Source organism: Callionymus lyra, chromosome 1 (genome assembly GCF_982586985.1).
Source record: "Callionymus lyra chromosome 1, fCalLyr1.hap1.1, whole genome shotgun sequence".
NCBI lineage: Eukaryota > Metazoa > Chordata > Actinopteri > Syngnathiformes > Callionymidae > Callionymus > Callionymus lyra.
Genome location: NC_141818.1, coordinates 31,061,264 through 31,086,889, shown reverse-complemented (window position 1 = coordinate 31,086,889; position 25,626 = coordinate 31,061,264). Strand labels below are relative to the sequence as shown.

The window sequence follows — 25,626 nt, the reverse complement described above, 5'->3', positions numbered from 1 at the left end:
GCCTGAGGCTGATGTGTTTGAGTTTCAGGCCCTGACAAAGAGACTCGTACATGTTTCTAACGTTTATTAATCTCATCATCTTCAAACTGAACAGACAAGAAAAGCAGCCAAGTCACTTGACAGCAAACTACAATTGTCGTTGGTCCCTCGATCACGCGCAGCGAAAAAAGTAAACAAAGAAAACAAGGAGGAGAAGGTTTCGTCACATTCAATTGTCTTTGGACAGCAAAGGTGACGTCGTCCATCGGTCTCGTTTGTGCAGTATTCAGTGCAACAGTGAGCTCGACAGTCTCATCAGAAACGTAACTTTGTGTTTCCTGAAAGTCTAACGTTGTTGTAAATACATTAACATCAAAGAAAACCACTTACACTCGGAGTCAAAAAATGGGGAAACTTATGTTTGGTCGTCTATCAGCTTCAACGTCAACACGTCTACAATCATTGTTTTTATAAAGTGACATTAATCGTCCGACACCCAGAGACGAATGCTGGACACTCACGCACCCACACATCAATATAAATACACACACACACACACACACGTCTACCTGAAGTCTAGTGATTACAATAGAAACTTTCTATCTTTCACAAACGACAAACCTTTGATTGTTTACTGCAGAGTTCTCCGTTTATCTTCTTCAGCAACACAAACAATATTATTGTTTTCAAATAAACGAAAAGTTGTAATCTATCAATCAAAACGATTTTTTTTCCCCCAGAAAAACTGAAGAGTAAGAGGAGAAAAGAGTGAAAGAAGGAAAGACTGAAGAAGTAAAGATGAGCAAAGAAAACAAAGAGACAATGGAATTTCATTAGCAGAGAGAGAGATAAATAAACAGTGACCGAAGGAAGAAATGCAAGAGAGGAAAGGGAGAAATCAGGGCGTTTGTGAGGTAAGCAAAGAATCAGCAGAGAAAAGAGAGACGTGTTAAAGTAAGGAAAGAGTGAGGACTGTAAAGAGTGAACTGAGGATAGAGTAGATGGAGCGAGTGTTTTCAGTGTCCGGGCGAGCGGCAGGCAAGCATGGTAGCAGCAGGGCTTGAGGGTTCATTCGAAGAAGCATGTGACAGAAGCGGGTCACGGCAGCGACCGACTGAAGACCTGAGAGAGACGCGTCAGTGAAGAATCCCTTACTATCGTGATCTGCGTGGTCACATGACACGAGGCTCAGGAAGATGCTCATAGTTGTGTGCGTGACACGAGAATCCTTTGGACCAAAGATTTCCTGAACTTTGGTTTCCTAAATATTTGGAGTGTGACCATCTGACGTAAGAAAATATCCCAAGTGTGTCTTGATGTCGTTTTTTGGCGGCGACCTTGTTTGTATGTTCAACTTTCCTGCAATATTTGAACGCTTTTCGTAAACATGGGAAACATGCTCGGAAAAAATAACTTCTGTGCTTCCGTGCTCCCTGGATACTGTGCTGGTTCATCAGCGACTTGCAGAGGGAAACGATTGTGCGGCTATTAAGGTTGATTAAGGCAGTGGTTGTTCTGGTGTCATGGCAACAATCTGTGTGCTGGGTCACAGTGACGCTTCAGAGAGAGAGCGAGAGAGAGGGAGAGAGAGAGTCGGGAACGACCCCTGAGGAGAACCAGTGCTGGTGAACGGATGAAAACCATCGCCTTCTGACGGGGTTCGTTGTCGTCCGTGCATCACACGGCAGAGCAAAGCACAACAAACGTGACAACAACTCGATTACACACTCGCGACTTTTTACGACTCACAATCAGAGCAAGATGGCGCCGTGATGCTAAGCTAACGTAGCTCATGAAAGGTTGTGACCACGCTCCTCTGGGTGGGGTCAGTGGACAGTCCCGTGAACATTTGTTGGTGGAACATTCCTCAGCTGGTGGTCTACGTGCTGCGATAGGTCTTGATGATGTCCTTGATCTGCCGCCGGCAGATGGGGCAGCAGGCGTTGGACATTTTCTTCAGCTTCAGGCCGCACGAGTAGCAAAGACACATGTGTCCGCAGGCGTAGATGACCGTGTCCACGGCGTTCTCGTAGCAGATGGAGCACTCGTTGGACCCGGGCCCACGTCCCGACGGGAAGGTGGGCGACTTAGGGAGGCTGATGGGAGAGCTTGGTGTCGTACCTGGAAGAGAGAAAAAACATCACTTTAGCTGGAATCTTCAAGATCGTTGATCTTTCAGGAGGAGAGTCGGTTGTTTCAGAAAAAATATGAAGGTTTCTAAAGTTGTCTGACATTGTCACAAGCTTCATGATAAACGGAGTCCCACCCGGGCGTAAAATGACTTTCCCTTGGATCGTTCTATGTTTGGGCTTAATGTCACCGTGGAGTCGCACCGGTCAGCACCTCCTGCTGCAACTACTCAGACCCCCCGAGGAGCGCGATGATGAAGTCTCTGCTCCATTAGTTTCTGGTGGACTCACCTCCCGCCGAGCAAAGGCCTCCATTCAGGACCGGATCGGAGCTGCCGCAGCCCAGAGCGCCGGGGGTTCTGGGTGATGAGGAGGGCGAGCCGGGGATGGACGAGGCTCGGGGATCGCCCACATTCGTGGAACCTGAAACAGAAAACATGTCTTTGTTACTTCAGCTTCTTCAGCACTCCCACACCACGAATGAAATTCATGTAGAATTACAACCCGAACTTAAAGAACACAACAAACTTGTTGGCAACACAGCTAGTACCAGTTAGATTTAAAGCTAACAACATAGCTAAGCAAGTTTGCAACACAGCTGAAGGAAGTTATCAACATAGCTTAAGGAAGTTAGCAACATAGGTAAAGGAAGTTAGTAACATAGTGTAAGGAACTTAGTAACAAAGCTAAAGGAAATTAGCAAAAAAGCTGAAGGAAGTAAGCAACATACTGAAAGGAAGAAAGCAACACAACTAAAGGAATTTAGCAACAAATCTAAAGGAAGTCAGCAACATACTGAAAGGAAGAAAGCAACACAACTAAAGGAATTTAGCAACAAAGCTAAAGGAAGTCAGCAACATAGCTAAAGGAAGTTAGCAACACAGCTAAAGGAAGACAGCAACTAAGCTAAATTAAGTTATCAACATAGCTAAAGGAAGACAGCAACATAGCTAAAGGAAGGTAGCAACATAGCTAAAGGAAGGTAGCAACATAGCTATAGCAAATTAGCAACAAAGCTAATAATGGATGGTAACACAGCAAGATAAAGTTGGCAACAAGGCTAATGGATGATGGGAACACGGCAAAAGGAAGTCGGAAACATGGCCAAACAAGGTAAGCAACACAACTAACACTATTGAGCAACACAACCAAAGCAAAAAGGGCAACACAGTTAATGAAAACTAACCTTCGACTAGTGTGTGTTTGTTTGTGCATACAGTTGTGTTTCGTATTGACAAATCTCCTGCAACACTGATGCAGAACTGGACCGAACAATCCAGGCTCTATTGCGCTCAAGACAACTGGGGAACACATGCACTCACACAAGCTCATACACACAGTCAGTTGGTCTGTGAGGCCACTAAGAGGCGCCAAAGTATTCGCTACCAAAGCCGTACCCCCACCTCTCTTCCTCTTCTTCAGCCTCTGTCGGTCCATCTTTGACCGTTAATCCCTCTAGCAGGCGGTTCTGCCCACCAAGCGAACAAGGATCTATGGTGCCGGTTCTGATCCGTCTGTTCAGCAGGAGATTAAACGGACGCTTGAACAGCTGCAGCGGATTATTTCTCCACAACTGTCTCACGCTGTCCTTCTAAGTGCAGTCCAGACCAGAGAGGATCAACACGTGTTGACGTTCATAAACAAGCCTTGAACCTCCATCCACACTGAAGATGATGATGATAACGATGAAGATGATGATGATGATGATAATGATTAGGATGTAGATGATGATAACGATTAGGATGAAGATGATGATGATAACGATGAGGATGAAGATGATGATAACGTTTAGGATGAAGATGACGACAATGATGATGATAACGATTAGGATGAAGATGATGATGATAATGATTAGGATGAAGATGATGATGATAATGATTAGGATGAAGATGATGATAATGATTAGGATGAAGATGATGATGATGATAATGATTAGCATGAAGATGATGATAACGATAAGATAATGAAGACGAAAATGATGATGATGATAATGATGATAACAATGAGGATGAAGATGATGATGATAATGATAATGATAAGGATGAAGATGATGATGATAACAATTAGGATGAAGATGATGATGATAACGATTAGATAATGAAGATGAAAATGATGATGATGATAATGATGATAACAATGAGGATGAAGATGATGATGATAACGATAAGGATGAAGATAATGATGATAACAATTAGGATGAAGATGATGATGATAACGATTAGGATGAAGATGATGATAACAATTAGGATGAAGATGAAGACGATGACGATGATAACGATTAGGATGAAGATGATGATGATAACGATTAAGGTGAAGATGATGATGATAACGAAGAAGATGAAGATGAAGATGAAGATGAAGCTGATGATGATAACGATTAGGATGAAGATGATGATGATAAAGATTAGGATGAAAATGATGATAACGATTAGGATGAAGATGATGATGATAAAGATTAGGATGAAAATGATGATAACGATTAGGATGATGATGATAACGATTAGGATGAAGATGATGATGATGATAATGATTAGGATGAAGATGATGATGATGATAATGATTAGGATGAAGATGATGATAACGATTAGGATGAAGATGAAGGTGATGATGATAACGATTAGGTTGAAAATGAAAATATTGATGAAGATGAAAATGATGATGAAGATGAAGATTAAGATGAAGATGATTAAGATAAAGATGATGAAGATGATGATGAAGATGATTAGGATGAAGATGATGATGATAACGATTAAGATGAAGATGATGATGATGATAACAATTAAGATGAAGATGATGATGATAACGATTAGGATGAAGATGATGATGATAACGATAAGGATGAAGATGATGATAACGATTAGGATGATGATGATGATAATGATTAGGATGAAGATGAAGATGATGATGATGATAACGATTAGGATGAAGATGATGAGAACGTTTAGGATAAAGATGATGATGATAATGATAATGATAATGATAATGATAATGATAATGATAATGATAATGATAATGATAATGATTAGGATGAAGATGAAGATGAAGATGATGATAACGATTAGGATGAAGATGATGATGATAACGATTAGGATGAAGATGATGATAAAGATGATGATGATAACGATTAGGATGAAGATGATGATGATGATAATGATTAGGATGAAGATGATGATGATGATAATGATTAGGATGAAGATGATGATGATAACGATTAGGATGAAGATTATGATACATTTTAGGTTGAAGATGATGATTGAGATAAAGATTATGATGCAGGTGATGTTGATGATTGAGATGAAGATGTTGATGAAGATGATGACGATAATGATCTGGTCTCTTCAACACCACGTGTGAGTGTTCAGCTCAAATGTGCCTCAAAATAAACTCTAAAAACGAGAAAGAAAGTTTTTATCAGCACAACCTCCTTTAACCTCTGAAACTCTCCGAGGAGACAGCGACTCAGAAGCTTCACAGAGAAAAACACTCATCTCACCTCAAAGTCTCGTCTAAATCTTTCTCGCCTGCCGCTCGTCTCTGTACTCTGAGAAGATTTGTCTTCAGACGTGTGATAACACGGCGGAGTAGACCATAAATAACCAGAGCAGACTCACAAAGATGCTCCATGTGAAGATGCTTTTGTGTCGGCTGGGAATAAAAGCCGCCCTGAACTCAGCAGCACCCCCTGCTGACCAGGTTTCATACCTGGGCTGTCACTCACTCACTTCCTGTCACCACTGGTTTCTATTCCTTTAAAGAACCTGCACAGGTCTGACTTACACTGAGACACAAACTCAGTCTCTAGTCTTCTCTTAGTTTCTAGTCATCTTTTGGGGTTTGTTCATCTTTTGGTCTCTAGTCATCTTTTAGTTTCTAGTCATACCTTTGTGCCCATTTATCTACAGTCTCTAGTCATCTCTTAGTTTCTAGTCATACCTTTGTGCCTGGTTATCTACAGTCTCTCGTCATCTTTTAGTTTCTAGTCATACCTCAGTGCCTGGTTTTCTACATTCTCTAGTCATCTCCTAGTTTCTAGTCATAACTTAGTGCCTGGTTATCTACAGTCTCTAGTCATCTTGTAGTTTCTAGTCATACCTTTGTGCCTGGTTATCTACAGTCTCTAGTCATCTTTTAGTTTCTAGTCATACCGTTGTGCCTGGTTAGCTACACTCTCTAGCCATCTTTTAGTTTCTAGTCATCTCCTAGTTTCTAGTCATTCCTTAGTGCCTGGTTATCTACAGTCTCTAGTCATCTTTTAGTTTCTAGTATTACCTTTGTGCCTGGTTAGCTACACACTCTACTCATCTTTTAGTTTCTAGTCATCTTTTAGTTTCTAGTCATACCTTAGTGCCTGGTTATCTACAGTCTCTAGTCATCTCTTAGTTTCTAGTCATCTTTTGGGGTTGTATTCATCTCTTGGTCTCTAGTCATCTCTAGTTAAACTATCAAAACCCTGCACCAGGGAATCAAAAACAATATCTACCCACTCAACACAAATACACATTAAATTTGTGGTAAATAAAAGGAAACTTCTGACCTCCATGTGATCCACGACACTGACAACGGCAGTCTTCAACAACCAGTTGAAGTGAGCACGACCCGGTTCTGACCCCAAGCATTGACAGAATTAAGAACGAAGCGTTTATCTGAGAGCCATGTGGGACCAACACCCATCTGACCTCGACTGATGAATGACTGAAGCGGTAATGACTGGGTCAAAAGGAATTCTGCCTGGATGGAGATCTGGTTCAAGAGGCTCTGCAGTCGTCAGACTTGTGATCTTACCCAGAATTCTTAGCTGAGTCACGGCGCCGTGCAGACCGAAGAACATCCACAGAGGGCGGGAGTTGTCCACGCACACCTGCATGCCGACGTTGGTGCCGTTGTGGCTGAGGATCACCTCGCCCTCATGGTTGACCAGAAAACCCAGAATGTCACTCGTCTGCAGTGGAGTCGGGACCCGGCAAACGGCCCAGAACTCCTTCCTGTCGACCAGAGCCTCGGGGTTGTACGGCAGGTCGCTGGGCCGGAGCACCGCCGGATCGCATGACGTCACGCCGTAGGACAGCGAGCCGAAGCGGGCGGGACTGGACTTGGTGACCTTGATGAAGACCGTCTCTCCGGTCCGCAGGGGACGGTTGGTGAAAACCAGCGTACGCTCCTCGCGCGAGTGTTCCGACCTCGCCACCGTCTGCTCGTCCAGAGTCTTGATGTGGGCGCCGCGGACCTGGTGGAACTGCAGGTCGCTGTCCAGGGCCGCCGGCAGGAGAGACGACTGCTGCGAGTTGAGGGAGTTCTGGGGGATGGGACAGGTGGACGACGCCAGGTGGAGCGTGTGGCGGTGGGCGTGGCCGCGAGAGGCTCCTCCCTCCTCCTGACGCAGGTTCAGGTCGCACAGGCTGACGGACAGGCGAGAGTCGTCGGCCTCGCGGCGCAGGGACGAGGAGCGGACCGTGGTGAAGGAGCGTGGACGGAGACAGTCTGGAGGGACGAGCTCGCTCTCTGTGGAAGACAAGAGACGAGATCAGGGCGCTAGAAAAAAGGTTGAAAATTTGAAAATTCAATTATAAAAAAACAAACAAATTCAACCTTTTAAATGATTGAATTCAATTATTCTTTCAAACAAATTCAACCTCTCAATCTTCGAGAGGTTATGTCTTAAGAATGTATCACATTGACCTTTGACCTTCTCACAGCCGTCACCACTTAAGTCTAACACTCCACCTTAAATGAACTCTCAGTATCAGTCGGATTGAGGGGGGGGTTGACCCCCATTCATCAGAGTCTGCTCGTTGGTGGTCGCCTGTAACTGCTTGTGTCTGAATTGAGAGGGATTCTGTTGAGCTCTGTCGTCCTGAGACTCAGAGAAGATTCTTTACCACCAGGAAGTCACAATAAGACCCAGGACCAGCCGGACGCGTCATCCTCCTCCAGCGAGTCATTTTGTGTTGTCTCTAAGCAACACTAGGGGGCGCCAGAGAAGCGTCTGTCCTTCCACCGAGACCATGATAGACGGATCACTATTTACTGATCAAAGGTCACTGAAGGTGAGATTGTTTCGCTGCCTGAAGACTGTCAGGATTAGATGCTTCTCCAGACAGATGGACGCTGTGTGGGCGAGTCGAGCTGGAGGAGACGAGGGAGGGATTTACTTTCCCCCGCCGGAGTTACGCAACTTGACATCTGAGCGCTTTATCCTGTTGCGAGGAGCGCGGCGGAGGAGACTGAGCTGATCCAGGATCAGCCCAGACTTTGGAGGACGTGAGATGAGAACTTGATGGTGAACACAGAAGTCCTCAGGTTCAGCTCCACTCTGAGTCTCTGGTGGATGCAATGACCTCCGGAGTCTGTGCCGCAGCCGATGCTGTCGGACTTCGTCTGCACGATTCCATTCAGGTGGGCTCACCCTGACCTTTGACCCCAGTCTAAGAATAATGCAGCGGCGTGTTCAGCGGCATGTGTTCACATTCTCGCCAGCCAAGGAAATCCGAGCGGGGACGGTGTGGAATGTGCACAAAGCTAGTTAGCATCTGAAGCATCGATGTTCATACGACACCAAAATAGACTTTTGTTTCACTGATCCTTCTAGCAACAGAGGATTAGAACCTCCAGAACCAAAATAAAGCTATGCTGTCCACTCACAACCCACACTGTACTACACAAACAAACCAGACACAAATGAAGAAGAATGTACGACAGAAATTCAACATACCTTCTAAAACATGGTTACACATGGTTATTCTACACGTCAAATAAAAATTAAACATTTCTTCACATTCTGAAATACTTAAAGAAGTGATGTCAAAGAGAACGAGAAATCACGCCCAGCTTTGTTTATACAACGGGTCACTTGGAGGTGGAGACTTCCGGGGTTGATTACAAGTGGTGATTAACCTAGATGCTTCACCAAACACAGCAGAGTGGGTGTGGTTATGGTAAACATTTATATATTTACAGTAGGACATTTGCTTAAGCCCCGCCCCCGGAAATCTTGTTTACCATAACTGCACCCACTGTGCTGTGATTGGTCAGGCATCATGGTTTGTCACTGAACGTGATTAATTTCTGGAAGTCTCACCCAGGGGACGTGTGTGAAGAAAGAACAGGGCGTTCTTCTTTGAAGCCACTATTACGTCATAACGGACTCTGCTATAACCTCTCGTTCGCCAAGATTTCAGACAAACTATGTGTACGCGTGTGTGTGAGAGTTAGTATGTGCACACGTGTGTGTGTGTTATTATGTGTACACATATGTGTCTTATTATGTGTACATATGTGTGCGTGTTAGTATGTGTACACATGTGTGCACATGTGTGTGTGTTAATATGTGTACACATGTGTGTGTGTTATTATGTGTACACGTGTGTGTTATTATTTGTACACATGTTTGTGTGTTAGTATGTGTACACATGTGTGCACATGTGTGTGTGTTATTATGTGTACATATGTGTGCGTGTTAGTATGTGTACACATGTGTGCACATGTGTGTGTGTTAATATGTGTACACATGTGTGTGTGTTAGTATGTGTACACGTGTGTGTTATTATTTGTACACATGTGTGTGTGTTAGTATGTGTACACATGTGTGTGTTATGATGTGTACACATGTGTGTGTGTTAGTATGTGTACACATGTGTGTGTGTTATTATGTGTACACATGAGTGTGTATTAGTATGTGTACACATGTGTGTGTGTTGTTATTTTTCACATTTGTGTGTGTTTACCAAGCAGCTGGACTCCCCGGGTCAGGCCGTAGACGTCGATCAGGGCCCAGAGTGGTTCTGCTGTCCGGACTCCGCTGAAGAACAACATGGGACTGGACTCGTTGATGCGGTAAAAGACTCGGCCCTTTTTGTCCGCCCAGAAACAAATCAAGTTTCCCTCGTTAGCGAACTCCTCGGGCAGCGCTTTGGCCCAGAATCCACTCTGGGCCACCAAGTCCGGGCAGGCGTACTTGGGAAGGTTGTCTGGGTTGATCCTGCACGGATCTCTGGAGGTGAAGCCAAGGCGCAGAGCTCCGCTCCAGCAGCTCTGCTTCTTGGTGATCTGAGGAGACACAGAGAGGGTCTGACAAATGAATCAATGCAGCCTTGAAACAACAATAAAGATCTCATGACATCACTGATGATGAGTGAAAACCATCGTCATGTTACCTTGAGTCGGACCTGCTCGTAGAGGGCCACAGGTCTGTTGCTGAAGGTGATGGCGTTGCAGAAACTTCCTTGCCGCTTTGCGGTCTTCTGGGCCGGGTCCATGACGATCTGAGAGCCTTTGGTGCTGGGGTGGAACAGCAGCGGGCTGAGAATGGGGGCGGAGCCACAGTGCACCGGCAGACATCGCTTAGGTTTGTGGTGACAGCGATGAGAAGAAGAGGGGAACGGAGCACCCAGAGAGTCTGCTGGAGGAAACAGTTTGGATTGACTTTCTTCATCATATCATAAACATCATCATCATCATCATCATATAGTCATCATCATCACCATCATCACTGTAATCTTCATCACTGTAATCTTCATCATAGAGTCACCATCATATCATAACATCCTCCTCCTCCTCCTCCTCATCACTGTGCTCTTCATCATCATAGATTCACCATCATATCGTAAACATCATCATCATCATCATCATCATCACTGTAATCTTCGTCATCATAGATTCACCATCATATCGTAAACATCATCATCAGTGTAATCTTCATCATCATAGATTCACCATCATATCATAAACATCATCATCATCATCACTGTAATCTTCATCACCATATATTCACCATCATATCATAACATCATCATCAGTGTAATCTTCATCATCATAGATTCACCATCATATCATAAACATCATCATCATCATCATCATCATCATCATCACTGTAATCTTCATCATCATAGATTCACCATCATATCGTAAACATCATCATCATCATCATCACTGTAATCTTCATCACCATATATTCACCATCATATCATAACATCATCATCAGCGTAATCTTCATCATCATATCATAAACATCATCATCATCATCATCATCATCATCACTGTAATCTTCATCATTATGGAGTCACCATCATATCATAACATCCTCCTCATCATCATCACTGTAATCGTCATCATCATATATTCACCATCATATCATAAACATCCTCCTCCTCCTCCTCCTCCTCATCATCATCATCATCATCGTCACTGTAATCTTCAACATAGAGTCACCATCATATCATAAACATCATCATCATCATTTATTCACTATCATTTCATAACACCCTCCTCCTCATCATCACTGTAATCTTCATCATTATGGAGTCACCATCATATCATTATTATCATCATCATCATCACTGTAATCTTCATCATAGAGTCACCATTATATGATAAACATCATCATCCATCCATCCATCCATCCATCCATCCATCCATCCATCCATCCATCCATCCATCCATCCATCCATCCATCCATCCATCCATCCATCCATCCATCCATCCATCCATCCATCCATCCATCCATCCATCCATCCATCCATCCATCCATCCATCCATCCATCCATTCATCCATCCATCCATCCATCCATTCTTTCATCACCAACATCATCAAAGATGACTGATGTGTTGTAAATGATGAAATGAAATTGTTCAAAACAGTTTTTAAAACAACACTGACACACAGAATGATCCTCAACACACACTCACACCCGGTCGAGGGTGTCTGGTCTTGGTTGGGACACACATGAGTTGGACTCTCTGATTCGTCCACTCTTCTCACCGGAGCAGCTGTGGAGCTGTTCTGGTTCAAACCCCTCACAAAGGGACATTGGACGAAACCGGACCAGACTGGTTTTTCTCTTGGGCCACAACGTTGATGAGCCTTTTGTTTGAGAGCACGCCACAGCATCCGTGTGGCACGAGCACCGCTGCTGCTTGAATGAATGAACGAATGAACGAGGGCGATAAAGAGACGCAGCTGCCGACCAAGGAAACCAGACTCCAGCGAGGCACGTTGCCTAGCAACCGTGAGGAGCTGAAAGATTTAGATCAGTGTTTGGTTCAGTTGCTGATCAAACAGCGTCTTCAGAGAAGTGAATCTGGACAGTACCGGCCCACGAAGGGGTCACAATCCTCTGGTTCTGGACACACAGTCCCGACGAGACCGGTCAGAATGACTGAAGAAGACAAATGCAGCTGACCTTCTAACAAACCTGTGGAGCCCCCCTGTGGTCGCCCCTGTCATGCATCCACTTAGTGATGACATGAAACCATAACAGATCACATGAGGGCATAGATGAGGATCAGCACCTCCCAGTCCGAACAGGAAAGGCAGAACTTAAAGAAGAGGACAGAGGGGTAACAGCACACGTTTGTTTCGTTGAAATCGTTTTTCCCACGAACCAGTTCCTAGTGTGCAGGGTTCAGACGCCGACAGGAACTAGTTCTAGCTTTTGTTAGAAGTGTCTCAGGGCACCAACAGACGGTTGAACTGATCAAATATTTGCCGACTGCTCAGCAGGAAATCCACTTCCTGGTGATTCTCTTTCGCTGCAACATGAAATGGCAGCAACAACAGGAACGATTGATGTATCGATCGCTTTAGAAACTTTTCATGATCAAGACACGAGAAGTCTCTTAAGAACATTTTTCAACTTCACACAGTAGAGTTCTGTGAAGACAGATGGGTCATGATGGAGAAACGGCAGGAGATGAATGAAGCCGTGAAGGACGTCGATATCTGGGGCAAGTTTGGACTTTTCAGTCTGACCCGGTTCTGCATCAAGTATCGACTCAACCTAAATTTAGACACGACGAGGCGGCAGCTCCGTCAACATCTATCAACAACCGTGAAGCCGAGCGAGCCCACTCACTCACCCTCCCTGCCCCCCACTCACTCTCCTCTTACTGTATGTTCCCTCAACAACAACTATCAGGAAGCGTTGAAATCATCAATTTCATGGTCAGGATGAGGCTCGCCTCTTAAAAACATCAGCGTCTTCGTCACACTGACCCGGTTGTTGTGACATCATCATGACACCTTCGCTGAGGAGTGTGATACATCACAGCGGGCCTGAGTGTTCGCCAGATAATCCGACGATTGGCCGGTTGACCCCGGAGGTCAATACCTGTCGACGCTCCAGCGTGACGTGCCGCCGGTTGCTAGGCAACAGTGGGACGCAAAGACAAGTGCAGTTTTTTCAAGTATATTTAAGAGACGATCGAGTAAATCGATGGTTGCAGGTTGGATTACGTTTATTTATTTTTTGCAAATAAAAGTGAGATTTATACTCTTTATCTACTCGTCCTGACGACTCACTCGGGTGGTCTTCTTCTAGAGAGAAGAACTCTGTGTTAAAGATGGCTGCTGTGATGTAATCAGCTGATCTGTGCCGAGACGACTGTGGAACTACTCATGAATATGTAGTGGTTTATTTTTTCTTTTTGTGTCAATTAACTGGTCCTCAAAAAAAAGAATGTATGACCAGTGTTTCTGGTCGTAAAGCTACAAGATATTGAAATGTTTGGACAGATAAAAAGGTGACTGTCCCCCCCGAAGAGAGTATGACATCACAGTCAAGACCCTATGAGTAATGATGAGCTCTTCATTGTTCGGCTCATTTTCTACATAATGGGAAGCAGTCAGGAAAAAAAAACACACTTCCTGCTGGACTGAGACAGCTCCGCGTTTGCATCGCCATGGTAACATCGACATCACACGAATGTTATGAACCCAGTTTCCTCCGGATGAAGTGGTGAATTCAGCCTCTCACTGAAGATGGACCTGGAAGGAGCTCAGCATGACCTTCTCAGACTAATTGGATTAATCTGGTGCTTTTATTAGAGCGTGCAGGTGGGGAGGAAGGAGCTTTACACTCGCCAAAATAAAAGCTGCAGTCGTCGATGTCAGGTCACACACGGGCCAAATCACCTCTTAACAGATAACAAATCATCATTTTCATACGTCTACAACGTCAACTGCATGACTGCCATCAAGCTTGTTGAAGAGATGATGTTGTCAATAGTTTATTTTGAACCCATTTTAAATAGATAAACAACAATTCTCTGGAGGTTCCATGGCGGACACAGAGAGAAAGTGCACATCAACACAAAGAGGAGCAGATGTTTCCACAGCTCGGAGTTGTTGGACGACTTCACACTCACAGCAAATAGGCTCAAACAACTGACATTTAAAGCACACACAAGCACATTAAACACACTTCATCTGCGTCATTTCGATCTCACTTTTCGGAGCAGTTGAGAATACATTTAAACATAAATCTCACTTATTTTTATTATGAGGGGACTAATAAATGACCAGCGGAGGCCTCTCTCTCTCTCACACCTACACACACTCACACACACGCATGTATGTCTGTACTGTTCATGAACTGGTGAATCACATTATTACAATACACGCGCACGCGCACGGACAGAGGCTTCGGGCGACCACTGATAACAAATCGATACATCGATTCCATTCAGCAGCTTCTGCACAACAAAAAAACAACCACATCAACATCTCTGTATCTTCTCCATGTGTTTCCATCACAACACAACAAAGGGGCGCCGTCAGGTGACCCTTAACGCCGCGCGCACCTGAGCCACTCCGTGCGCGACCGAACCCCCGATGGAAGCAAAAACGAGCGCGTGTCTCACCGTAGAACGAGCTGCGCGTCATCTGTCCGCCCATGACGAGGCTGCAGGCGAGAGTGAGCGAGGGATGCGGGTTATGGAGACATGGCTGACGTCAGCCAGAGATGCCGAGCACCGGAGCCACACGGACGCGCACGGACGCGCACACCTCCTCCTCCTCCCAGCGCGAGCGAAGACAACGCCCCCTTCCTCCCACCCCCCCATTCACCGAGTCTACTCCCTCCCCCCCCCCCCCCCCCACACACACAATCACACACACACACACACACACACACACACACACACACACACACACACACACACACACACACACACACACACACACACACTCTTCTACATAGAAGATGGAGACTCTGGATTAACCCGTTCACTGCCACAACAAACATCAACATTTATTAAAATAAGTTTTATATTAAAATAATTATTATTTTATGAAAATGTAACACATCAAAAAAATACTGATGTTGAAACATGTGAACCACATTCTTCACCTTCTAGGCAGTTTGACAACAAAAATGTTGTGCAGCTGCTGAAGCTCATGATAGCTTTTTGTTTATAGTCGTTTTCATCAACAGTCACGAACGGACAGGAAGACCTTTGACCTCAGCGTCTCCTCTGTGATCGCAGGAAAAGACCTGAAGTCAAGTGCGCTTCCTTAAGAGCTGCTGCAGACCAGCGTGTGCGAGAACATCCTTCCTTTTCTAACCTTTCACTTCCTGCCACAGACACACGACCTTCAACTCTTGTTGTATCCCCAGATGCTGCTGCGTGCTCACTTCAAGAGTTCAGTGGAAAATCACCGCTTGGACTTTACATTCCTGACTCACATCTATCCAAACACCGAGATGACACATAACACCGCCAAGGAGCATATCATGGACCACATATGAATGATTGTTGCCAGTATTGGAGCACATTATTATGGTTATGAAAGTAAAGAATAGAACGAAATAAATATACATGAAATAAAACGTGATGAATACAATTTAATATAATGAGTAACTTGTGCATTAAAGTGGGTATAATAAAATCTACAAATGAAATGAAATGAAATTAAACCCCTGTTGTCTCTGGGTCAAGGTCAACAACCTCCCTGGCTTCCATTAATGCATTTGCAGTGGTGGAGGTCATTCACTGGGATCAACTGGATCCCGTTGGCTGCAAAAGGGTTAAATTAAATTAAATTAAATTAAATTAAATTAAATTAAATTAAATTAAATTAAATTAAATTAAATAAAAAAATAAAAAAGTTAAATAAAACAAAAGTTGAATTGAATTGAATTGAATTGAATTGAATTGAATTGAATTGACCTGCTGTTTCCCTTCTGACCGTAAAATGCCTCGAAGAACGTTTAGATTGATTTTCAAGATCATAACTTGGTTGTGTCATAAGATGGACTTTTCTCCAATTTAAAAACAGAGTCCAAAATATTATTAACATTATGACACTAGTAAGTAAGTAAGTCATTATTATTTATGAAGTGCCTTTCTCAGACCAGGGTCACAAAGTGCTTGAACAATTAAAAATAATACACAGTTAAAAGGCTGTCACCGTACAGGGATGTTTGCAGAAGCCAGACTGAAACTTCTCATAGATGTCACTCTGATCCAGAGCTGCTCAGACATCACCTTCTCCAAGATCTCGGACAAGAAATAGACCTGAAATTACTGAGGTCAGTTGGGTCCTAGCCTGGTTTTTCGGGTAAAAACTTTACAACGGCATGTTTAAATGCATCTGCACTGGCATGCTATCGAGCTAGCTTGATCATGTGAGTTGTGCAGATCTTCCAGAACTCTGAAGCTGCTCCTCAACCCTCGACCCGACAGATGGGCAGCAGACTTGACCTCATTTCTATGACAACTGCTCGCTTGACAGGAAGAAAAAGAAGATGATATCCAAGCCCACAGAGACACATGATCCATCCACAAGGACGCAAGAAACACCACTGAGGTGTGGACCTCTTGTCCCCGCGCTGATCCAACAGAACCGGTCAAACTAAGTGGCTCATTTGAAAGAGAGTCTGGCAGCAGCTGCGGGTCAGAACACCGGGCCTTTGCCACTCACTATTATCTGGAGGTTTCGCACGCGTCGGTGAACAAATAATCCATTCAGCCACGAAAGCCCGGTTCCAGGACCATGTGTGATATAAATGAACCAGATCACACCGGTTCACGCTGACCCAGAAGAACTACGTTTTTTTTTCACACTTCAAGTCTAGAAATATAAAGAGTTAATTTGTCAGCAGGTGTTTTAAGAAGACGGAAGGGTCAGCCAGGATCTCCTCCGGCGGCGTCTGCAGGAATGCAAAGGTGAGCAGAACTTTCATCGGGACGGAGGTGATAATCACGTCTGTCACTCTCTCCTCATCGCTCGCTGCAGCTTCAACAACCACTTATTGTTTCGCCGCAGGCAAATGGGATGCTGCTGAGTGACGGCGTCCGTTCACACAAACTACTTTAGCATCCAGCGCGAGCGGCTCGGTCATCTCGCGGTCAGAACAAACTCCTTCGTGGCTTCCTCAAGGGACCAAAGGGACTCATGGAGGTGTTCAGGTGACCTTCTGAGGACCCTCATTCTAGTGAACGCCTGCTGCCATCACTGAGGTCTGACGCCCCAGGGTTTCCCCCGAAGGCCAAGAGGAACTGGAACTGGACATTGACCCAGAAGTTAGCAAGACCCCACCAGAGACACAAACATCTGTGTTTGCTCTCCTGAAAAAAAAAGAGGAAGTTTGTTTTTCAAGCAATACAAGGCGGATCCGCCTCCAGGCCTGGGTCTGACATGTGATCCAGTCACATGACGAAAGGTGAGACGAGAGGGTACGACCGTCGACTCTCTATCTCGTTCGATCTCCCACGAGGATGGCGCTCCAGTGGACGGGGGTGGAGCTGCAGCAGGACGACAGATGGTGGCGGGAGGATGATAAATATATAATCCCTCGCTCGCATGGACACTCCAAAGAATGCAGATTATGTAGAGCAGCAGAGTCACTTCCTGTGACTTCACACTCATGTGACCGACTCACTGTGTGTGTGCATGTGTGTGTGGACGTTTGGGAGAGTGAGTGAGTATTATAGTGCGTACGTGTGCGTGTGCGTGCATGTGTGTGAGTGAGTATTAGAGTGTGCAAGTGTGTGTGTGTGCGTGCATGTTTTTCTGAGTGTATCAGAGTGTGCATGTTTATGTGTATGAGTGATTGTGTGTGAGTGAGTATTAGAGTGTGCACGTGTGTGTGCGTTTGTGTGAGTATTAGAGTGTGCACGTGTGTGTACGTGAGTATTATAGTGTGCATGTGTGTGTGTGCATGTATGTGTGAGAGTGAATATTAGAGTGTGTAGGTGTGTGTGCGTGCATGTGTGTGAGTGAGTATTAGAGTGTGTATGTGTGTGTGTGCATGCATGTGTGCGAGTGAGTATTAGAGTGTGCGCGTGTGTGTGTGCGTGCATGTGTGTGAGTGAGTATAAGAGTGTGTTGTGTGCATGTGTGCGTGTCTGTGAATGAGTATTAGAGTGTGTGTGTGTGTGTGTGTGTGTGTGCGTGTGAGTGAGTATTAAAGTGTGTACGAGTGTGTGTGCGCACATGTGTGTGAGTGAGTATTAGAGTGTGTATGCGTGTGTGTGTGGGCATGCATGTGTGTGAATATAACAGTGTGTGTACATTTGTGTGTACTTGCATGCATCTGAGTAAGTATTAGAGAGTGTATGTGTGTGTGTGTGCATGCATGTGTGTGAATATTACAGTGTGTGTACATGTGTGTGCGTTCATGTGTGTGGGATGGTACGGTGTCAGTAAGTATGTGCTTGTGTGTGTGTGTGCATGCATGTGTAAAAATGTTTATATGTGATGCATTTGTTTGTATGATTTTGTGTCTGTGTGTTGATGAGATTGTGTGTGTTTTTAAGCGTGTGTGTTTATAGGTTTGAGTGTGTGCCTGTGTGTGTCTGTATAGAAGTGTTGGTGTTGATGTGTGAAGTGTGTGTCTATTTGTGTGCCTGCATGTGTGTGTCTGTATAGAAGTGTTGGTGTTGATGTGTGACGTGTGTGTATGTGTGTGTATGTGTGTGTCTGCATCATCACATTTTCCCCCCTTTTTTCAGCGGCCCAGACCGGCTCACAGTCTGACTTGATCCAGATCTGTCAGAAGCACAGATCGTCACAGAACACTGAATCAGATGACGTGAGGTGACTTCTCAGACCTCCTGAACCTCCTCTGCTCCTCTGACCTGGACCTCCTCTGGTCCTCCATGCACTGAGAGCTCAGCAGGACATGAGTAATGACCGGCTCGACACTGATTGCTCTGAAAACAGAAAGTAATTAGATCCAACCATGTTTTCCCAGAGACGGAGAAAATGTTGTGATTCGATTTCCTAGATTAGCATGCGGAGCAGCAGCCGACGCGCCTGATGAATTATTAGATGTTCCTTTTATTAATAAGTAAATGGGCAGAATGTTCCAGGAGTTACGGCTTCACCAGCATGAAAACAAGAAAGTTCTGTCAGCAGAGCCGTCTGCAGCTTCTCTGTCTCCATGGTGACCAGTTATAAGTGTCAACACTAGTGTGTCTGAGACCGAGCAGCGCTGAGTGATCACGACGAGACTCTCTGCTCCTCAACCATCATGTGGACTAGACTGGTCTCCATGGCAACTGTTGCTCTTGTTAACTGGTCGTCAGGGAAACCAGTTTAAGTAAGAATAAGCTCTACTACGATATAAAATAATAGTGTCCATATTAAATTAATCTTAACTACCATGTGATCCTTCCTCTCGTTTTTTTTTTACCTCCATCTTCATCTGCAGCCCTGACTCATCGTGTCACAGACTCATGGACTCGTCAACAAAGAAACTCATTGAGTCACTGACTCACACTAGTCGTGTTAAATCCTTATACTTATTAAGTCAGAGACTCACTGACTCATGAAGTCACTGATTCATGGACTACTTAACAAAAAAGCTCATTGAGTCACTGACTCACACTCATTGAGTTGCAGAGTCAGTGACACATCGAGTCATTGAAAATGATAAATCAAGTTGATTCACTGGCTGTCGAGTCACATGCTTGTACTCATTGAGTCAGAGACTCACTGACTCATCATGTCACAGACTCATGGACTCCTTAACAAAAAGGGTCACTGAGTCACTGACTCACACTCATTGAGTTGCAGAGCCAATGACGGAATACGATGAATGAAGTCACAAAATAATGGACTCGTCAACGAAAAGGACTTGTCAAGTCACTAACTCACACTAATCGAGTCATATCAGAGGCTCACTGACTTATCAAGACACAGACTCCTCGTATCTAAAAAAAAGGGTAATTGAGTCAATGACTCTTTTTTTTTTAGTTGAGTTGCAGAATATGATGAATCAAGTCACAGAATCATAGGCTAATTGACTTAATTGCACATCGACTCAATACATGAGTCACTGACTCCTAGAAGTATGGAGTCATCATCATTATTGTAGCTTCTTCAGATGATACATGAGGCTCAGAAGATCCAGTCTTCTGCAGGGAGAGTGGATTAGTTCAGACCTTGCGGACGCAGAGAAGGTGAGGAGAGATTCAAGGTAGAGTCACATGACCGTGGTTGTTGCTGTAGAACACAACTTTCATCTCAGTGCTGAAAGAGAAGAGCCGCCGGATCCTGCAGCTAAACTCGGCTCAGAATCAATAGTGGAAATGTGGACAAGAGCACTTGGAGTTGGGCCCACATCAAGGCTCGGTTCTGCGGAGCGAACAAGTCCCCGCGGGACTCACGTCCACCGGCGAGCTGCTGGAAAAAAAAAAAACAAGTTCAGAAGTTTCTGTTTCCTCACATCTCACTTTGGTGTTTCCAAACCATATCAGAGTCGTGAGGAGAGGTGAGGAGGAAGAGGAGGAGGGCGAGAAAGAGCAAGCCAGGGAGGAGGACACTTACGGGGAAGTGATGAGAGGAAGGAAGAGAGTGAGGAGAAGTACAGGAGGACGAGGCATACAGAGGGGAGATGAAGTACAGACAGAGTAGATTAGAGGATGAGGAAGAGGAGAAGAGGGCGAGTATAGAAGGAACAAGAGTATAAAAGGATAAAGAAGAGGAAAATAGGAAAAGGAGTGCAGACAGGTTGGAGGAAGAGTAGAAGATTATGAAAAATAGGCATTCAGGAAATGAAGGAAGAGAACAAGAAGTAGAGGAGGATAAAGAGGATGAGAAGAAGTAGATGTGGAAGAGAAGTAGAGAAGGATGACAAAAAAGAGTAGGGTAGGATTTGGATGAAATGTAGAGATAGATGAGGAAGAGGACTATTGCAGGATGAGTGCAGACGGAGTAGAGGATGAGTAAAAGAGGATGAGGAAGATGCATACAGGAAGAGGAAGAAGAGAACAAGAGATGGCAGAAGAGGTGAACAGTAGACGCAAAAATAGAACAAGAGGTTGAGGAAGAGGAGTAGAGAAGGCTGAAGGGGAAGAGTAGAAGGGTTGAGGAAGAAGAGACGAGGAGGTAGAAGAGTAGAGAGGGATAAGGAAAAGAAGTGGAGGAGGAGTAAGAAAGGATGAGGAGTAGACTAGGAGGATAAAGAGAAGTAGAGGAGGATGACAAAGTAGAACAAAGGAGAAAGAGGAGGAAGGGTAGAGGTGGATGAGGTAGAAGAATAGAGGAGGATCAGGAAGAAGAAAACAAAGGAGGAGTAGGAGGGGAACTGATGAATAGAGGAGGATGAGACAAATAGAAAACAGTTGTTCAGTCTCAGTTATTAACATCAAAGTGTAGTTCCAAATAATGGCCTCATAGTGGCGCCAGAGAGCATCAAAAGATTAAGAGTTGCTCAGAGCAACAGGATTCAACTTCGCGTCGTCCCAACTTTCCAGCAACTCCCTACGCAAACAACCCGCCAGAAGAAGTCATTTAAGAGGAGCAGAAGGGAAGTTTCCAAAGGCAGCTCTCTGAAGACGTTTTCATCTTCTAATGAAGGAGAGATCAGTGACGAACGTCTTGCTCTCTTCTTCTTTAGGTCGAGGCTCAAAGGGAATATTCTCGTGTCTTCATTTTGTTCCATCCGAGACGACAAATTATCTCCTCAGATCTCAGAGACGTCTTTCCTCCGCGCAGAAGCGCAGACTCACTGACGACGCTGAGCAGAACGATGGAAGTGACCACAAAAAAAACACCTTAAATTATTAATTTTTAATTATTATTTTTAATGAAATAAACATGAGCTGCAGAACTTCTTGTGAATATACAGAGAATCATCTCACCCCGCGGACTCGCAGCTTCCCTCCCATCACACCTGCTCTTCAAAGTATCACCTCTGACCTTCAGCGAAGAACATGAGAACATGGCCACGCTCCCTGGAGCCACAAGGGGGCACTGCAGCCGCGCCGGTGGTTCCAGGGCAGGCGAGACTCGACGTCGCGTCATCGCTGAGATGATTTTAAAACAGTTTATTCAGAACCGTGAGCACGTGACCAGGATCTGTGATCCAGGATCAGAGGCTACTTGTGATGTCGCTGCACGAGGACGCAGGTGAGAGGAGGAGGAAAGTAAAGAGAACCAAGTTTGGTGAAAGTTTTGGCACAATTTGTTTTACCCGATGATAAAAAAATAATTGTTTAAATTCTAACCCTCAATATATCAAACCACCTTAAAACAAAACCAACTAAGATGATTAAAATATGAATATTTATGTCTATTTTAAATTGTTCCGATATTTTTTAATTACCTGAAACATATTGAGTGGTTGACAATCTAAATGTGTTAATATATGTAGCAAAAATGAATGAGCTAATGAAAAAAACAAACAAAAAAAAACAATCCAAAAGTATGTCGGTGATAATAAAGGATTACACATTGTTTTTCGAGGCAATGCTCTCAATTTGAAAAAGTCTAATGACTTTTGGGGAAATTACCACAAAGTGTGGCGCGAACTTCCCACTTTAAATGTCATCTCATGACTGGAGAAACCAAAGCTACGGTTAGCTTGAGAGCAGCGTGATGGCGGCCGTGTTGTTGGGTTATGATGCTGCCATTAAAGAAAGGATGCCTTCTGTGATTGGATGAGTCAACGCAAAAAAAAGAACCAAAGTTTATTATGAAATAAATAAATGCAGAATGTTGAATGGATAAATATAAACGAGAGGAAGGTGTGGCGCGGGAATGTGACCGTCACACTCAGAGTAGCCATTAGCTAAGCTAGCACTGTTAGCCATTATCGAAGCTAGCAAGCACAGCATTCAGTTAAACATGTGCTTCTATTCAAATTACAGTTGATAAAGACTTTATCGTAAGAGTCGTGTGATCAACGACTGTGAACAACAATGATCTTTGACTGATGGTACAGAATCAAGAGCAGTTTATTCTTTAATCCCAGTAACTCAATAACACAGTTTCTTTCATAGAACGGCATATAAAACAACATTATGACCCATGAAAGCTGCTTGATTGGGATATTACCTCACGCTGTTTCCACTGTAAACGAAAAAGGCATCGACACTCCAACATCAATGTAGACCGAGCGTGAATAATGAATGGGTTTGTTGACCCCACCACTTCAATATTTACTCTCCAGCTCCAGTCTTCCAGCAGGAGGTTTCCAGAGCGATTGAACTCGTGGAGAAGTCTCCGTGCTTGAATTAAAGATGATAAAGATCCTCTCTGGGTGTTTGATACCTTCTGATGTCCCACAGACTTTATTGAGCTCTCCCTGACCGATCGTGAGGGAGATTTAAAGAGCCGGTCTGTGTCACCTTTACACACCTATATGTTTTAGCTTCCCGTCATAGACAATTAAACGTATCCTTGACGACCTTGTGGCCACCCAGAAGCAATAAACACAGTTGGATCGGACACTAAGAGCCGCCGCAGAGCTCCCTGGCCTTTCCTTTAGAGCCCAGACAAGGTCTTATTAATCCATTGTCTGGACGACTGGAGCCGCTCGGCGTCCGTGCGGGCCGCTTGATGTTTTGATGGATGAGCTAAAAACACGCTGCCACCTTAATACGTCTCCACGAGGTGATGGATGGAGCTCCCGATCTGACGCGGAGGTCAACAGTCTGATCCAGTGCAGAGCTGCCGGGGGAGAACATGAAACAGCCATTTCTGATGACGGCCTCGACGCTGATGTCTTCTGACACCGAATGCACTTAACAAAATCCTCCGATCGCTGAGCGGCTCCCAGCGATTGTTTTGTCCTCTCGTCCTCCTCTTCTTGCATTTTGCATTTCTCTCCTTTGTTATGAGGTTTGTCCGGAAGACAGCTCTCGCTCTTCTCCGCACCCGGAACACAAACCTAAAGACTTGCACCTGTCACCGTTTCATGACTCTTAAAAATAAAATATGACAAAATATGTAAAAAAGATTGACTAAAGCAAACAACATACATTTTTAAATTAATCTAATTTTCCAAATAAGTAAGGGAACATTTATCGATTAAACATTCAAAACTTTTTCTTACTTTCATTATAAAAAATGATATCTATAATATTTTACCATATATAAAAAAAATTCTACACGTTTAACCGAACTGTTGTGTAATCGGTTATATTTATTATTTCTAATATACTATCTTTCTGTTGCAGTTGTTGAACATGAGAGGGTTCTGTCTCCATTCAAACACCTCCTAAAACCATAACAGCAAAGCCCTTCCAATAGTTACACAAAAAAGGTTTATTCTTGATTCTTCTATCTTGACCCACTTCAAATAGGTACTCTGTTATAGCCGACATTACACTTAGCTCAAGAACTTCGTTCATTTAGGACAAAAATACTCTAGTTTTCTATGAGCGACAACAGTCTTTTAAGCCTTGTGTTCCATTTTTCTGTTTTTATTGACCTCAAATTGATGGTTTTTTTTGTGGTACAGAGCGTTTAGAAACCTTTTCAAATGTTGGTAAACTACAAAGACGCAGAGCTAGTCACTGTTAATAATCATTACTCCATGAGTCACCTTGGTATTAAGCGTGCGATTCATTGTAGTATTACTCTGTGATTGTTGTAATATTAGTCCTCGAGTTACCGTAGCATTACTCCACGATTGTAGTAGTATTACTCCGAGGGTCACCATTGTATTACTCCGCCATTGTCTTAATATACTTGAAAAATTAACATTACAAACAGCTTGTGAGTACATATAGATGTTAAAACCCTTATACTATACAATACATTTTCTGAAATAAGAATACTAATTCCTCATATAAAAAACATGATAGAACATGTTTTCAACTGTAAATAAACAGCTTAGCTAATGGCTAACAATGACAGCAGTTGTCAGCTGTTATATTTTATCTGCTGTGTGTTTTTGGTTGGACGTGGGTTCGTCAGGAGTAACCACAGCTGGTAGTCCAATAGAATCCTGTGTCCAGCGCCCCCTGTCTGTGAGTCAAGCATCCACAGTAGATTGCAGCAACTATTTGACGTATTAGTGTTGATGTTAACAGCAGCTTCTAGCACAGGACAGAAAGTTCTCCGGGACATAGTGAGTGACTTCACAGACGAAGCGTGAGGTGTCTCGTCCAAAGAAGATTCCACTACGTCTGCTGACGAGGAAGACACGGCTGGTGAACCACGCCGGCGTCTCCACAGGCTGCTCGAGTTAGCACTGTGAGACACAGGAGCCTGTCACTTCCCTTTACTTCCCCCCCGCTTGAGCTTCTATGAAGACCCTTGCCGTCTCGGCAGAAAGGTCAAACTTCCTGCAGCTTCGTGAAGTAACTGTCACTCTGCCACAAAACCTACCTGCAGCTAAGCACAACGTGTCCAATCGCACATGAAGATGCAGAGATGAAGCCTTCAGACCTGCTGTCAGCTCTTCAATAACTCTTTTACTGTCAAGACTTTCACGCCCGAGAACGAACAACTAGCTTTTCTCCGACTTGAGGAGCTTCATCACACCTGGATGATGGTGCTCGTGCTCAC

General features: G+C 44.1%; 1 protein-coding gene across 2 annotated transcripts; it reads right to left on the bottom strand.

Moving 5' to 3' along the window:
• Window positions 1-49: 49 nt before the first annotated feature.
• Window positions 50-14,850, bottom strand: neurl1aa (neuralized E3 ubiquitin protein ligase 1Aa). Of its 2 annotated transcripts, none has more exons than XM_087801294.1 (6): window positions 14,742-14,850; window positions 10,259-10,500; window positions 9,830-10,151; window positions 6,891-7,607; window positions 2,400-2,531; window positions 50-2,100 (listed from the first exon to the last, which is right to left on the bottom strand). In XM_087801294.1, the coding sequence occupies exons 1-6, from the start codon at window positions 14,773-14,775 to the stop codon at window positions 1,859-1,861; spliced, it is 1,689 nt and encodes a 562-aa protein (XP_087657420.1). In that variant the 5' UTR covers window positions 14,776-14,850; the 3' UTR covers window positions 50-1,858. The 2 variants fall into 2 exon arrangements, with proteins under 2 accessions (XP_087657420.1, XP_087657411.1); XM_087801285.1 differs by having other exon boundaries at window positions 10,259-10,503; window positions 14,742-14,847.
• Window positions 14,851-25,626: the final 10,776 nt, after the last annotated feature.